General features: G+C 28.0%; 2 protein-coding genes across 4 annotated transcripts; both read left to right on the forward strand.

The window, feature by feature from the left end:
- Nucleotides 1-57: 57 nt before the first annotated feature.
- LOC109860760 (aminopeptidase N-like) lies at nucleotides 58-3,494 on the forward strand. The gene is made up of 7 exons (XM_020440041.1): nucleotides 58-428; nucleotides 612-925; nucleotides 1,474-1,661; nucleotides 1,911-2,246; nucleotides 2,420-2,489; nucleotides 2,761-2,808; nucleotides 3,346-3,494. The coding sequence occupies exons 1-7, from the start codon at nucleotides 119-121 to the stop codon at nucleotides 3,442-3,444; spliced, it is 1,365 nt and encodes a 454-aa protein (XP_020295630.1). The 5' UTR covers nucleotides 58-118; the 3' UTR covers nucleotides 3,445-3,494.
- Nucleotides 3,495-6,192: 2,698 nt separating this feature from the next.
- LOC109860755 (aminopeptidase N-like) lies at nucleotides 6,193-14,183 on the forward strand. 3 transcript variants are annotated; one of them, XM_020440033.1, is made up of 13 exons: nucleotides 6,193-6,284; nucleotides 7,038-7,546; nucleotides 7,671-8,090; nucleotides 8,180-8,411; nucleotides 8,480-8,633; nucleotides 10,769-10,853; nucleotides 11,003-11,382; nucleotides 11,566-11,873; nucleotides 12,426-12,613; nucleotides 12,865-13,200; nucleotides 13,374-13,443; nucleotides 13,713-13,760; nucleotides 13,968-14,183. In XM_020440033.1, the coding sequence occupies exons 1-13, from the start codon at nucleotides 6,282-6,284 to the stop codon at nucleotides 14,082-14,084; spliced, it is 2,850 nt and encodes a 949-aa protein (XP_020295622.1). In that variant the 5' UTR covers nucleotides 6,193-6,281; the 3' UTR covers nucleotides 14,085-14,183. The 3 variants fall into 3 exon arrangements, with proteins under 3 accessions (XP_020295622.1, XP_020295623.1, XP_020295624.1); XM_020440034.1 differs by having other exon boundaries at nucleotides 11,006-11,382; XM_020440035.1 differs by lacking the exons at nucleotides 13,374-13,443; nucleotides 13,713-13,760; nucleotides 13,968-14,183 and having other exon boundaries at nucleotides 12,865-12,945; nucleotides 13,018-13,085.
- Nucleotides 14,184-16,925: the final 2,742 nt, after the last annotated feature.

A 16,925-nucleotide genomic window follows, 5' to 3' on the forward strand; every position in this document is an offset into this window, starting at 1 on the left:
TTTATTAACTAACATGAGTGTACTTTTTATACTACTTTTGTTTGTTATTAGTTTATCACGTGATACTTATACTACACAATTAAATTTTGATATTTTATGGAGCAAACTACTATCTGAGATGCCTACGCAAAAAAATACGTCTTTCCTAAAAACTTTAACGACTGTGATAACTTCTTGGACACACGTTGGTTATCCTCTAGTACAAGTAAACCGACACAACAATACACGGATTCTTGAAATATTGATTAGAGACTGTTTTCTAAGTAATATAGAAAAATCTTGTGTAAGCACGTGGTGGATACCTGTGACCTATACAACAATACGACAGTCTAATATCAAATATCAATCGTACTTACAACCAGACGGAAACAATATTATAGTTCCGAATATTGAAGAAGATGATTCTGCAATTTTTATAGATGTACCTGGTAATATTTTTACACACATGGATTATTTAGTTTCGTCTTTTGCTCTTACATAGTACTTTTGAAATTTCCGTCAATGTATTATATTTACTGTTTTTAGTTTTATTCTTTTATTTCTCTTTCTTTGTCTTTCTAGTATTCTCACTGTTTTCTTTTGTCACTCTTACTAACACTTAATTGTTGTAGGATATCGCGTCAACTACGATCGTAGATCTTGGGAGAATATTGCTATCTTCTTGAAAACTACACCATTTAATATGTTGAATTTATCTGACGTCACATTAGCTCAAATTTTCGACGATGCTTTTTATTTTTTAGTACAAAATACAGATTATAATGAAAATTCTGTTTCAAATACTTATGAAAATCTAGACATATTTTTTGATATTGCATACAGTGTATTTCAGGTGAAAAATTCCTACATAGCTTGGTATCCTATATTTACTGCTTTCAAGTACTTCTCAAAGATGTTTCCGTTTCCAGAAAGTGCATACATCAAGGTAATTAATACTAAATTAATATATCAATTAAATGCTAAAAAAGATGCAATAATAATAATAACTGAGTTTCTTACATTATACTTATAATATAGTCTACGGAACTTCATTACATTAGTTTGTACTTTTGCAATCAATACACAAAAAATTTTGTATACTAACTTATAAATAAACAAGTTGTTTTCAACATAAAAATCCAAATAAAAAAGAAACACTTAATAAAAAGATAAATAATATTTATTAACTGACTTGTTTGTTGATAAATGTTCAAAAATATGTTGTAAAAACACCTGTGATACAGTAAACAAATAGTAAATATTACTTATTAGATATCTGTCGTTTTCAAACATGTATAAGTTTCAGATAAAGAAGTAGAAACATTTACATGTACATAAGCGTTTGATAAAAACATTGAAATATGAAATGTATTAAATATAAAAAATAACTTTAAAACTTTATTTTCTCGTAAATATATTTTAAACATTTGTTAAATTAACTTACGTGTAAAAAAAGTATATCATAAAACGAACTTATATATCTTGAATTTTTAGTTTAAAATTCTGTATGTAGTGAACAAGTTTCTTGAGGATTCGTNGCATACACCTTCTTCCGAAAATAATGTCACTAATCAGTTATATTACGAAGTTTTAAAATGGGCATGTATTCTCGATAGCATAAANTGCAAAGATNTTGTNATGGCTGAATTAACGTGGCATATTCAAAATCCTGTACGAAACAGGTACGTTATTGACTTACTANCAAAATAATACTATTAAAGACGTTACCTNATTGTAGTTATGTTGTTTTACGTTTATATACGATTATCACANAAATTTTTCATTGTTCTTCTTATTGTTACTATTAATATTTTTGTTGTTGTTGTTGCNTTTATTGTTGTTACAAAAAAAANTTTATTGTTACTAGAGATTTTGATATTTTCTTTTCTCTCTNTTCTTTGANTAAAGGTATATACATTGTTTCTTTGCAGATTTTTGCNAAGTTGGCAGAAATGGATATTTTGCCAGAGTTTAATGGTTGAAAATTCCACGTATGAAAACTCTTCTACATGGTATACATTAAAAACCATGTATGAAACGCAGTCAAAAGAAGAAGAAATGTTTAAATTTTTACCTTGTTCTCGACTTCGCAGCAATATTTTCTTATCTTTCAAATCCTTTGCTACTTCTTTTCTACCATCTTCTGAACGTAGTGTAGATTTAAAGAAAAGTGATAGAGTTTCTTTTGTTTTTACTATTTATGCGAAGCATTCAAAAACTCTTGCGTCGCTGACGTCTATACTAGAAGAAATACGTTACATAGAAAGGTAAACCATTTTTTTGTATGTATAGACTTTTGCATATTTACATAATGTAGTTACGTTCTATATAGACTGCATATGCAATCGAATTTGCATATACGATGTGGTATTATAATATATACTTAATACGTATAAACAAATAAATTTTACATATTAATTGTCATTATTACTTGTGATAGCAACATTAACATAGGTGCACTAATGAACTGTATTATTAACAACATATATTCAGACGAAGGCCTGTCGATGGTATGTATAGGAAGTACTATATATAGTCATTAGCTTTATCAATATATATGATTTACTTTATTTCATTTTATATATATAAAAAACTACACACACATTTTAATTTTTATACATATCATATATTTATTAACGTAAGTGTGGTAGAGATATTTTGTAGTTTTGTAATATATCTTAAAGCGTTTTTGATATACTAACATTAATATGTAATATTATGTGGTTTTATACAATGCGCAAGCACATCACATTCAATGCTAACAGCACAAAATATTTTCAGGTTACCAATGGAAAGTTCTTACAAATGCTGAAAGACAGACATTGTGCGGTAAATGTTTTTATAGACTATTTGAAGTATTCTATAAGCAGTGTTTCTTGTAGGTTAACGAATTTTTTGTGTTTTTAAATGTAAACTATTATATATTTATAATTCAGAGAAAGGACAAATAGTTCCAAAAATATGTAAATTTCAACGTGACAGCAGTTGGAACTAAATACACACGTGTTGTTGTGATGCATGACTGTCATGCACAGCTCATGTTTGCGATACGACTTGTTCTAACATCTTACTTATAATTATTGTTTTGTACGAAGTTTTGTTAAACAGCACATATCTAATTTGATAAAGACCTAAGCCGAAGGTCAAAACGTTATTTATATACATCAAAAAATGAATAATATTACTATCACATATTCGCACAACAACACCCGTTTATTTAGTTCCAACTGTCTGTCACGTTGAAATTTATATATATTTATAAATTGATATTTTGTTTGTTCTGATAAACATTACCACATATTTTTTTTATTTAATCTCTGCAACCATATACAAAATTAATATATAAGATTTTGTAATCTGTTTCAGCCATCTTCTGTTATTTTCGCCGTGAAATACAAAGTTGATGATCGTCGTGCTTTACTTGTTAAACTAAAAAAAACCTTTTTTCCAAACCGTAAAATGTAAATTTATTTACAGAGATTTAATGTTAGACTTGTATACTCGTTTTATTTATCTTAAAGAACCAAATGCTATCAATTACTTGTACTTCTTAATACTTATGTAAATTGTGTTTAATAAGAAAAGTTTTCTTTTATGACAACAATAACTATTTATAACTCATATTCAAAATCGGTAATACAGTTTACGGATTTTAATATAGTTAATAATTCGCGCAAGTTGTCCACAAAAGTAAATAATTTATAATAGTTTATTTAATTAAAGTATTGTTGTAAAGTAAAGTATTTATTAAGCGTCTTGCACAAAACATAAATATATATTAAGTACATAGTAAAACAATACAACATATATACATAAGATTACAAAAATACAAAACAAGTTATATATTATTTAATGTTAAGTTTAACAAGATTTATTGAGTAAGACTATTACTAATACTTATACAACAATAAAAGTTACGGTAGTTTTACTCTATTATGTTTAACCTATAAGATAATTTTTGTTATATAATTTTTATTTATAATAAAACTAACATTTGCACTTCATATCTCTGGTTACTTTTTAATGTTTCTTAAGGTTTTACCAATGTGCACTATTTTCTACCAAGTTTATATGTGAACATGTTTATATGTAATATATTATGATCCTTTTTTTTTGCTCTACTACAAATACTCTAAAAATAAATGTGTTACCACAAACGAAACTTTATTGCTTGCTACCTTTATCGTCTATTTTAAAAGTACAAAGTTACAGTAATTTTATTCTCATAATAATATTTGTTGTTATAAACTTTCTCTATGAAAACTTCTCGGAATGTACAAAAAATGTCATTTGTCGTAATTGTTATCTATTGTTTTACTTATTTAGACTCATAAACATTTTTATAATACTACAGAAGATTCTAAAACTCCACATATATCTTTCTTAATGAACCTATTGAAACGTGATGTAACATGCAGTACAATAGATGCGCGCGCACTCGCACTTTAAAAAATAATAGATATTTTCTTACAACTACAATACGTTAAGACTTTATCGACAGACGAGCTATCAAAATTATTGCGTCATTCTATCTTTGTATCAAATCTACTATGCAATAAACATAGAGCGAAATGCAAAAGCGCAGATATAGCGCTCTTCTTTACCGCAGCTACCTCTACAGATTTACATCAAAGTATCAATCAAAAGCGAAAGTGATAAGAAACCCTAATCACTGTATTCGTCTATTTGATTTGTCTTTGTGTATGTGGCATCTTTTCTGAGTTCAGCAAAAAAAAATCGGTATTTGCATATGAAAAGCAATGATTGCAAAGTGACGATAATGGTTTGTGTTAAATTGGCGGGATACTCGCTAACATCCAATGGCTGTAAAGTAAGATGGCTTTCTGATACGAGATATGCGAAAAACCAACAAGTTTTTGTCCGTTTCACTTTACATTTTTCATTGAACTTAGTGTAGTTTGCAGGCGACTTTTTGCTCTGATTTAAGTATATGTCCCAGAAAAACCTGAGAACAGCCAACCCATGAAACTTTTTTCCGACATACTCGCAATTGCTGCTTTCAACATTACGTATCCATAAAAATAGATGTATGAAACACTTACGAAGCAACAATCACTTTCAATCGTAGACAGTACAAATGTAATCTTCTTTGAGTCTGTGATGCAATCACTTTTAAGTAGTTTAACAATTTGTTTATAGTTTATTCAATGTAGTTGTTTCAAAAAAAACAACTATTGAATTGATTATCTCAAATAAAACATTTCGAATATGAACGTTTTGCATATTAAACAGTGAAAATTTACATTATAAAAGTTGTATTTTTATCATTACTCATATTTCTATTAGTAGAGATAACTTTCGTAGACCGCAAATTCAATTGAACGCAATTTACATATTGTAATGAAGACTAAGTACTTCCGTTTCTTCACTATGCGCTCTTCTGCGAGCTTCGTATATCGCGATTTTTAAAACGCGGCATTTCTATGGAACAGAATATCGCCGAACTACAAAACCTACCTTTATACAGTAACGTAGTAAGAAAAGACAGCTACCGGTGCAGTCTTTTTTCCTTATTTTGTAGAAGATTACTTTGATAATAAATTAAGTAACTACCAAATAATTGTTTTACTCTTGTAAAAATTATTACTTTTTTCCGTTTTACTTTTTTTTAACCAAATAATTTTTTATACAAATACAAACAAAGTACTAATTTGATCGTAAATTATGTAGGTAAGTATTTGCACAGTTGTCTGTGTTACAAACTGTAAATACAACAGTGTAAACGTCTCGTACGTTTGTGTGCTACATAAGTATTTCGGAGAAAAACAAAGCGCATTACTCATAAGCAAACAAAGACAAAGCAAGTTTTTCATTCTACATGAACGCCTCTAGTAATTTTTGATACACAAGAAACGACGAACTGTTAAAAAAAAACATTTTGTGTCTACTACGCAAGTTGGAAAAGTAACAATACATGAGATTTTTGTATTAAACAACGATCGAACTCTAAGAATTAAAACTGCGGTTTTAAATTGCTTCATTGAATCTTTGTTACAAAAGCGATCGAAGCGTACCGCTTTCTTCGCACCTTTCTTAATACGGCAATGCCTCAATATGTATCTACATGACATACACTCTAAGTAAGATGTTTTTCACAATACAGATGTTTTCATCGCGATGTATATTTATTACTTCACGGAAACGACTGTCCTGTAGTTATCGAATATCTTTCAAACAGGCACGATCGCAGATATCTTTCGACATCTTTTTGTGACCGTGTATAATGAGAATTCTTGTGTTTCAATTTTCATATTTTAATTGATGGGATTATTGTCTTAAATATGGTAAGTCAACAGAACCTTGTACATTATTTGTTAAATATTAATATTTGTTGTCAAATGTACCTTCTATCTTTCATTACACGCTACCAAAATATGAAATCCGTTTTTTGTTTTTTATATAGAAAAATTATATATCTACTCGATTTTCTTATTTATTATACGACTCATATTATTTGTCACTTTACTCTGTACATTACGATTACATGAATATTACTACATTTTAAATTCTTCTTTGCACTGGTGTAATTTGCAATGTGTGACATATTATATTAATAAAACGCGCTTAACAAATGTGAACACTTTATTGTAGAATATAGCTTTGTTCGTTGAAATAATATTTTGTCATAAACGTTTCACAAACTTTGGACTCGTTTTTCTTCAATTGTTCTTCTATATAGTAATTAAATGAACCCATGATAAATATGTGAATGTATGTGTATACGTGTATGTGCAAGCGAGAAACATAAAGACATCGTACCATGGTGATAAACATATTGATAATAACGGTCATACCCATCTGTAGGTGGCAATAATATTTGTAAAAGCAATTTATGATCGCGTTTAGCAAAACAAACGTTACGTTGTTGTCTTGTCATTATTCGACGTTGAGAACTTAGTTCTAAAAGAGCCAATTATATTTGATTACTACAGAGTAGCTTGTTTTGCTAAACGCAACCATTTATTCTATACAATTTAAATCTGGTGTTGCCATTTTATCTGCATATTTCTTGTTTAACAACTAACTTACTTTTGTAGATGCACATTACGCAGATGCTTCCATTCTGTGGTACTTTGTGGTTAATATTTCTAACCGGAATTGCTTTTTCCACGGATGAGACTTTATCTGAAGAAGTGCAATGCATAAAACCGATATCCTATGAAATGAAGATTTTTCCGCTAATACAAAATAACTCTCTTAACGTTGAGACTCGCGTCAAAATAAACGTTAGCTGTGTACAGTCACCTATAAAATTAAATTTCGGACGTTATTGTGATGCACCGAAAATTAATTTTTTTAGTAATAATATATTAAGACGTGATAATCTTACTTTTGTGTTTTGGCCAACGTCGGTGTCATTTTTTACGAAAGATCAATCCAACATTTTACTCATTAGAGTTTTTCAAGTGAATCGCATACTTTGGAACTTACCAGCCCGAATAACATATCTACAACCCGGAATATACTGGATAAATGCGGTATATCATTGTATTTTAGACAAAGTTGCTACTGTTTCATCACATGAACAGAAATCTGAAGAAACGAAGTAAGTGCATACTAACTTGAAACATTATTTAGTATTACTTTTGTTTTGTTGCACTATGATTTATAAATATTTTGACAAGTACTGAAACAATTTATCTTTAGCACTCACGATTTTCACTACACAGATATTTAATTTTGACGCGTATCCCCGCTGAATGGATATTTCCGTATTGGAAAAACCCAGCAATTAAGGCCACATTTAGTATTCGCATTTATCACAACAACGATGAAATTGCTTTGTCACATATGCCTGGTAATAGAAGTCTTGAAGGAAATATGTCCTGTACATACTTTCCTTCTACACCTACAGTAATGTCTACTCATTTAGTAGCAGTAGTAGTCGTATCTTCGGAAGATTATTATTTCTCAAGTAAACCACATGTGAAAAGTAGCTTGATATATGCAATATCTGTTATTGAAAATATGGGGTATCATATGAAAAACAAGTGGGGAGATGTATTATGGTCACGTATGTTTTATGAAATACTTCCTATAAATTCTAGCCATTACGAAACTTTAATAACTACAAATCTTATTCTCTTCAAGTAAGATACATAACTCAAAACAATAAAAAAAATTTATTAACTGCTGTATCAAGAATAAATTGTTTGCAGTAAGAACAAACTTTTTTTAGTGAAGCTGACATTACATACGATAAAGAATTAGATTCACTTACACGAAGAAAAGAAGTAACATGTTTGATAGCACGTAATGTAATACAAGAAATGTTCAATGCTTGGTTACTTACATTGAAACACTCTGATTCTTGGTTTATAGAAGGTTTTTCAACATTTTACGGAATTTATATTATTGATCAAATACTTCATACATTACCATATTCCAATACACTTCTAACTTACAAGAAGGTATTTTATATATTTGATAAGAAGAATGTATGATACTATTAGTTGTATAAGTATAAAAATTTTTATAGATTAACGCGATATCTTTACTGAATTTGATGGTGGTCCAAACACGACGGGAAATTCTTGATTTTACAGAAGCAGGTATTACATATGATTTTCCAGTTGTAGAAAATTCATTTACATCTCCAAGCTCGATTTTTATTAAATTGTGGCGCAAACATGGTAAGACAATTACAAATAATAAGGAAAAGTTTAGTAATTTAACGGTTTGTAAATGTACAGTAATATGTCCGCCAATATTATTTCCGTTATGTTTATCGATATTTTTAGAACCTTGAGCAGTGTTATTCTTAAAATATGTAATTTTACAGTTTTTTTAAAACATCCTATAATCGATAAAGTATACACATGTTTAACTCATTCTTAATGCTTTTTCTATTTTAATAAATTTTACTTGCATTTAACGGGAAACAAACTAATCGGCTTATTGTTACTGCGTTATACTCTTCGAAAATGCTACTGCTCTAACACTTCTGTATATTTATATCTAAACCTTTATAGGTATATCTCAATAATAAGTAGTAAAGAAAAGTATATTCAAATATGATTGATTTATATTTTTAAAAGATTAGATATGCATAACCTTCGAAGCGTAAACAAAACCTAAGAAATAAAATAAAATTTGGTTATTAGAGCCGTTTTGCAAAATGTTGAGCAGAAATATGCTTTTATAAATATAAATATGTATGCGTATATATACCTATTTAAAGTCAAATTTCATTCAAAATTTGAAATTTTATTTTAAATACGTATATATATGAATATTTTATATTGTATATAATTGTATTAATTTTTTATATTGTATATATATACAATATAAAAACATATTTCTGCAAAACATCCTGCAAAACATCCTCTAATAACCGATTTTCATTTCATTTCTTAGTTTAAAGACTCAGAGCCCGAAAACTCTTCTTCTTTATTATTAATTCGATAAACGAAAACGTTTATGTTCAGTTTGGTGTTTAAATGTAATTTTTATAACGTCAACGATGATTCGTTATAATTAAAAAAAATTTTTGATTCATATTTTGAGAAAAGTAGTATTTTTTATTATAATGTTTTGCATTTTTGTAATATACAAACTTACAAAATTATAATATGTTGTTCCACTTCCTATAATGTCACAGTTAGTATTATAATTATTTAAATATCACAATTAGTATCTACAATTTTATGTAGTTACACATGAATGTACATGTTTCATTTTTTCAGTGTTTTGTTTACATGTTTTAGATATTTCTTTTATTACGATACAACATAAAAAGTAGATCATATATTTGTGATGCAAATTAAACATCTAAACTGTAGTTTTTAAAAAAATTAGAATTGCATTTCAAAATATCTGTATTTAAAACTTTTAGTAATTTTACTTCGAGAAGAAAGAATTCTATAAAACTATGTTACATTTGTTTTTGTTATTTTCTTATTATTCTTAGTTGTAAGTGTTAAATATAAATCAACCTTATGTATTTCACACAAAACATCAATTCGACATTTATTAGATATCACATGACTATGTTGAGATTTCCTGAACGTCTAGAGTTCTTGTTTTATACTAATTAAAACTATGTGTGTGACAAAAAAGTAATACCAAACATTTTAACCTAAACAAATGCTAACTGTCATGTGCTTTTTTTGTTACTTTTACACACACACAGACAAAAAATAATATAAATCCGTTTTTAATTGTATCTCGGTAAACTATAAATTACAATAAATAATACAAAAAAAGTTTTGTGATTAGTTTGTCACTATTTTGTATGCATGTGTTAAATCACATAGACCGTAAAGAATCTCTTACAGAAAAAACGTTCACCTATTGACCGTAACGTACAAAATCACGTTCAACTTAACGTAAATTTTCAATATTCAGCGTTATATGTTTAATTTAGAGCGTTAACGGTCAAGTTGAACATGATTTCGTACGTTACGGTCAATAGTTGAACGTTTTTTCCGTAATGAAAGTACTACTAAAAAAAACTATTATAAATAAATAAAAGATAAACAACAGAAATAGTATAAACATCTTTATTTAATATATGTACATAAAAGTAGTATATTTCCTTTTTAAGTCAATTGTGTATAAAGTAGCTTCATTTTCTTTAAATGCATTCATAGTCATAAATATATATAATTATCTCAATAGAAAGTCGTACTACATCACTTTGGTCCTAGTTTCTTATGTGAAGTTTGTAAATTAGCTTTATCCTACATAGATTTATAAGTACTCATAGTTTTGTGTGTGTTTACTTACAACATCATAACTTACACATACAAACAAACTTTGATTGCAGCAATCAGTATATTTTACATGATCACTGACAACCATATTCTATACAACTCTATGTTTGAAGAAATTATTACCTTCTATCATACCACGTGAGTATATAGATTATTAGAAGATTTTGTGCAAAATGTTTATTCGTGTAATTTACTATATGGTATTGTCATAACGAGACAAAATTACTATTTCTTTTGTACTTTTTTCAACTGACATTAATATATTTCTTGTAATACTCTCTGGTTAGTAGTACATCAAGTGATACATACAACATACAGTCAAATGTCGATACTTTATGGAGGAAACTATTATCAGAGATGCTTATACACAGAAATAAGTGGTTGATAAACATTTTAACAACTGTGATTACTTCTTGGATACACGTTGGTTATCCTATAGTACAAGTAAACCGTCACAACAATACACGGACTCTTGAAATATTGATTAAAGACTGTTTTCTAAGTAATAAAGAAAAATCTTGTGTAAGCACGTGGTGGATACCTGTGACCTATATAACAATACCACAGTGTAATACAAAATATCAATCGTACTTACAACCAAACGAAAACAATATTATAGTTCCGAATATTGAAGAAGATGATTCTATCATTTTTATCGATGTACCTGGTAATATTTTTACACACATGGATTATTTAATTTTGTCTTTTGCTCTTACATAGTACCTTTGAACTTTCCGTCAATGTCTATATTTACTGTTTTTAGTTTTATTGTTTTACTTTTTTTTTTTTTGTCTTTCTAGTATTCTCACTGTTTTCTTTTGTCACTCTTACTAACACTTAATTGTTGTAGGATATCGCGTCAACTACGATCGTAAATCTTGGAAGATAATTGCTCTCTTCTTGAAACGTAAAACGTCTAAGATTTTATCTGACGTGTCATTAGCCCAAATTCTCGACGATGCTTTTTATTTTTTAGTACAAAATCCAGATTATAATGAAAATTCTGTTTTAAATATTTATGAAAATTTAGACATATTTTTTGATATTGCAAACAGTGTATTTCACGTGAAAAATTCCTACATAGCTTGGTATCCTATATTTACTGCTTTCGAGTACTTATCAAAAATTTTTCCGTTTCCCGAAAGCGCATACATCAAGGTAAATACTACTAAATTACTAAAAAATTTAGATGCTAAAACAAGATATAATAAAAATGATAACTGAGTTTCTTACATTATACTTATAATATAGTCTACGGAACTTCATTACATTAATTTGTACTTTTGCAATCATCACACAAACAATTTTGTATACTAACTTATAAATAAACAAGTTGTCTTCAACATAAAAATCCAAATCAAAAAGAAACACAAAATAAAAAGATAAATTATATTTATCAGATGAATTGTTTGTTGATAACTGTCCAAAACTATGTTGTAAAAAAACATGTGATACATTAAACAAATAGTAAATATTACTTATTACATATCTGACGTTTTCAAACATGTATAAGTTTCAGATAAAGAAGAAGAAACATTTACATGTGTACATAAACGTTTGATAAAAACATTGAAATATGAAATGTATTAAATATCAAAAATAATTAATTTAAAACTTTATTTTTACTTAAATATATTATAAACATTGTTTAACTAAACTTAAGTGTAAGAGTTACATAATAAAACAATTTCATATACTTTGATTTATTAGGAGCAAATTTTGGATGTAGTGAATAAATTTCTAGAAGCTTCGTCGCATACACCTTCTTCCGAAAATAATGTCAATAATCAGTTATATTACGAAGTTTTAAAATGGGCATGTATTCTCGATAGCATAAAGTGCAAAGATATTATCATGGCTGAATTAAAGTGGCATATACTCAATCCAGCACGAAACAGGTATGTTATTGACTTAATAGCAAACTAATAGTAATAATATAATTACCTGATTGTAGTTATGTTGTTTTACGTTTATATACCCTTATCACATAAATTTTACATTGTTCTTAGTATTGTTACTATTAGTATTTTTGTTGTTGTTGTTGCTCTTGTTGTAGGTACAAAAAAACAACATTATCGCGTCTAGTGATTTCTTCATTTCCTTCTCTTTCTTTTCTTTGAGTAAAAGTATATATATTGTTTCTTTGCAGATTTTTGCAAAGTTGGCAGAAATGGATATTTTGCCAGAGCTTAATCGTAGAAAATTCCACATATGAAACCTCTTTTACATGGTATACATTAAAAACCATGTATGAAACGCAGTCAAAAGTAGAAGAAATGTTTAAATTCTTACCTTGTTCTAGACTTCGCAGAAATATTTTCTCATCTTTCAAATTTTTTGCTACTACTTTTCTACCATCTTATGAACGTAGGGTAGATTTAAAGAAAAGTGATAGAGTTTCTTTTCTTTTTAATATTTATGCAAGGCATTCAAAAACTCTTGCGTCGCTAACGTCTGTACTAGAACACATACGTTACATAAAAAGGTAAACCACTTTTTTGTATGTATAAACTTTTGCATATTTACATAATGTAGTTACGTTCTATATAGACTGCATATGAAATTCATTTGCCGCATATACAACGTTGTATTATAATATATACTTAATACGTAAACAAATAAATTTTACATATTAATTTTCATTGTTACTTGTGATAGCGACATTAACATAAGTGCACTAATGAACTGTATTATTAACAACATATATTCAGACGAAGGCCTGTCGATGGTACGTATAGAAAGTACTATATATAATCATTTGCTTTATCAATATATACGATTTACTTTATCTCATTTTATATATATAAACACCTACACACACATTTCGATTTTTCTACATGTCATATATTTATATACGTAAATGTGGTAGAGATATTTTGTAGTTAAATAATATCTTAAAGTGTTTTCGATATATTAACATTAATATGTAATATTATGTGTTTTTATACAATGCGCAAGCACATCACATTCAATGATAACAGCATAAAATATTTTCAGGTTACCGATGAAAAGTTCTTACAAATGCTGAAGGACAGACATCGTGCGGTAAATGTTTTTATAGATTCTTAGAAGTATTCTATACTTCTAAGTAGTGTTTCTTGTAATTTAACAATTTTTTTGAGTTTTTAAATGTAACCTATTATATATTTATAAAATGATATTTTGTTTGTCCTTATAACCATATATTATATTTTATTTAATCTTTGCAAACTTATAGAAAATTTTTATATAAGATTTTGTTCTCTGTTTCAGCAATCTTATGTTATTTTTGCCGTGAAATACAAAGTTGATGATCGTCGTGCTTTACTAGTTAAAATAAAAAATAACTTTTTTACAAGCCGTAAAATGCATTTATTTACAGGGATTTAATGTTAGATTTGTATACTCATTTTATTTATCTTAAAGGAACAAATGCTACTAATTACTTGTATTTCTCACTAGTTTTGTGATTTGTGTTTAATAAGAAAAGTTTTCTTTTATGACAACAAAAAATATTTATTATTTATATTTAAAATTGGTAATAGAGTTTACGGATTTTAATATAGTTAATAATTCGCGCCAGTTGTCCACAAAAGAAAATTAAATCTGTATTAAAAGTAAATAGTTTATAATAGTTTAATTGATTAAAGTATTGTTGTAAAATTAAGTATTCATTAAGCATCTTGCAGAAAAACTAAATATAGATATGAAGTACATAGTAAACCAATACAACATATATACATAAGATTACAAAAATACAAAAAAAGTTATATATTATTTAATGTTAAGTTTAACAAGATTTAATGATTAAGACTATTACTAATACTTATAAAACAATAAGAGTTACCGTAGTTTTACTCTATTATGTTTTAACTATAAAATAATTTGTGTTATATAATTTTTATTTATAATAAACATATCATTTGCACTTCATTTCTCTGGTTACTTTTTAATGTTTTTTAAGATTTTAACAATGTGCAATACTTTCTACCAAGTTTATATGTGAACATATTAAAATGTATACATTATATATTTATATGTACCATAATATAATCATTTTGTTTTGCTGTATTACAAATACTCTAAGAACAAATGTGCCCTCCTAAACAGAACTTTATTGCTTGCTACCTTTATCGTCTCTTTTTTAAAACTACAAAGTTACAGTAATGTTACTATCATAATAATATTTGGTGTTATAAACTTTCTCAATGTAAACTTCTCGAATTGTACAAAAAATGTCATTTGTCGTAATTGTTATTTTTTGTTTTACATATTTAGACTCATAAACATTTTTATAATATTACAGAAGACTTTAAAACTTTACATATATTTTTCTTACTGAACTTAATGAAACGTCATGTAACATGCAGTACACTAGATGCGCGCGTACTCTCGCACTTTAAAATAATAGATATTTACGTACAACTCTAATACGTTAAAACTTTATCGACAGACGCGCTATCAGAATTATTGCGGTATTCTATCTTTGTATTATATCTAATATGCACTAAACATAGAGCGAGATGCAATAGCGCAAATATAGCGCTCTTTTTTATTGCAGCTAACTCTACAGATTTACATCAAAATATCAAACAAAAGCGAAAGTGCAAAGAAACCCTGATTCCACCCCATTGAAACCCCAGACCACTATATTCATCTATTTGATTTGTCTTTGTCTCTGTGGCAATCTTTACTGAGTTCAGAAAGAAAAGAAAATCGATCTTTGCATAGGAAAAGTAAAAAGTGCAAAGTAGCGATAGCGGTTTGTGTGAAATTAGCGGGATACTCGTTAATATCTACTGGCTGTAAAGTAAGATGGCTTTCTGATACGAGATATGCGCAAAACGAACAAGTTTTTGTCCGTTTCACTTTACATTTTTCATTGAACTTAGTGTAGTTTTTAGGCGTCTTGTTGCTTTGATTTCTGTATATGCCACAGAAAAACCTGAGAACAGTCATCTCATGAAACTTTTTTTCGACATACTCGCGATTGCTGCTTTTAATATTACATATCCATAAAAATAGATGTATGAGAAAACTACGGAGCAACAATCACTTTTAATCGTAGACAGTACAAATGTAATTCTCTTTGAGTCTGTGCTGGAATCACTTTTAAATAGTTTAAAAATTTGTTTTATTTTATTCAATGTAGTTGTTTCAAAAAAACAAATATTGAACTGACTATCTCAAATAAACCATTTTGTATATGAACGTTTTCACATATTGAGCAGTGAAAATTTACATTTCAGAAGTCATATTTTTCTCACTAACCATATTTCTATCAGTAGAGATAACTTTCGTAGACTGCGAATTCAATACAACGCAATTTACATATTGTAGCAAAATAGAGATACATAATTAAGTACTCCGTTTATTTAATATGCGCGCTTATACAAGCCTCATATATCGATATAATAGTATATCGATATAAAACGCGGCATTTCTGTGGAACACAACACACAACACACACACAGAATATCCGCGAACTACAAAAGTTATCTCTATACAGTAGCGTAGTAAGAAAAAACAACGGCCAGTGCGGTTTTTTTCCTATTCTTTATAAGATTACTTTGCTAATAACTACTTTAAAAACTATCAAATACTTGTTTTAGTTTAGTAGGAATTTCCTTTTTTAGTTTACATTTTAATTTTTGATTATAAATTAATTTCTTCCACATATAAAAAAAAAGCGACATGTCACTCGTACACTATACTTTAACTATATAATTCACACACTTGTCTGTGTCGGAGACTGTAAAGTGACAAGTGTGTACGCCTTGTTTGTCTTTGCGCTACTCGATTATTTTAAAGAAAAAAAAGCGCATTAAGAATAAGCAAGAAAAGACAAAGCAGTCTTTTCATTTTACACCAAAATTTATAGGAAGTTTTGATACAAAAAATAACGCCAAATTTTTTGAACAGACATTTCGTGTTTCTATTACTCAAGTCGAAGAAATAAGAACAAATGAAATTTTCGTACATTATATTAAACAACGCTGGAACTTCACGCTATAAAAACGCGTTTATATAATGCTCTAGTCCGCCGACAGCGACCGGAGCGGATCGCTCCTTCCGCACTTCTTTTGATACGCTACTGCTTCTATACATGTATGTATCTACATGACATACACTCTAAGTAAGACGTTTTTCACAACACAGATGTTTTCATCGTGATGTATATTTGTTACTTCACGGAAACGACTGTCCTGTAGTTATCGAGTATCTCTCGTA

This window comes from Pseudomyrmex gracilis, unplaced genomic scaffold, assembly GCF_002006095.1.
Source record: "Pseudomyrmex gracilis isolate BER0280 unplaced genomic scaffold, ASM200609v1 scaffold_464, whole genome shotgun sequence".
Classification (NCBI taxonomy): Eukaryota; Metazoa; Arthropoda; class Insecta; order Hymenoptera; family Formicidae; genus Pseudomyrmex; species Pseudomyrmex gracilis.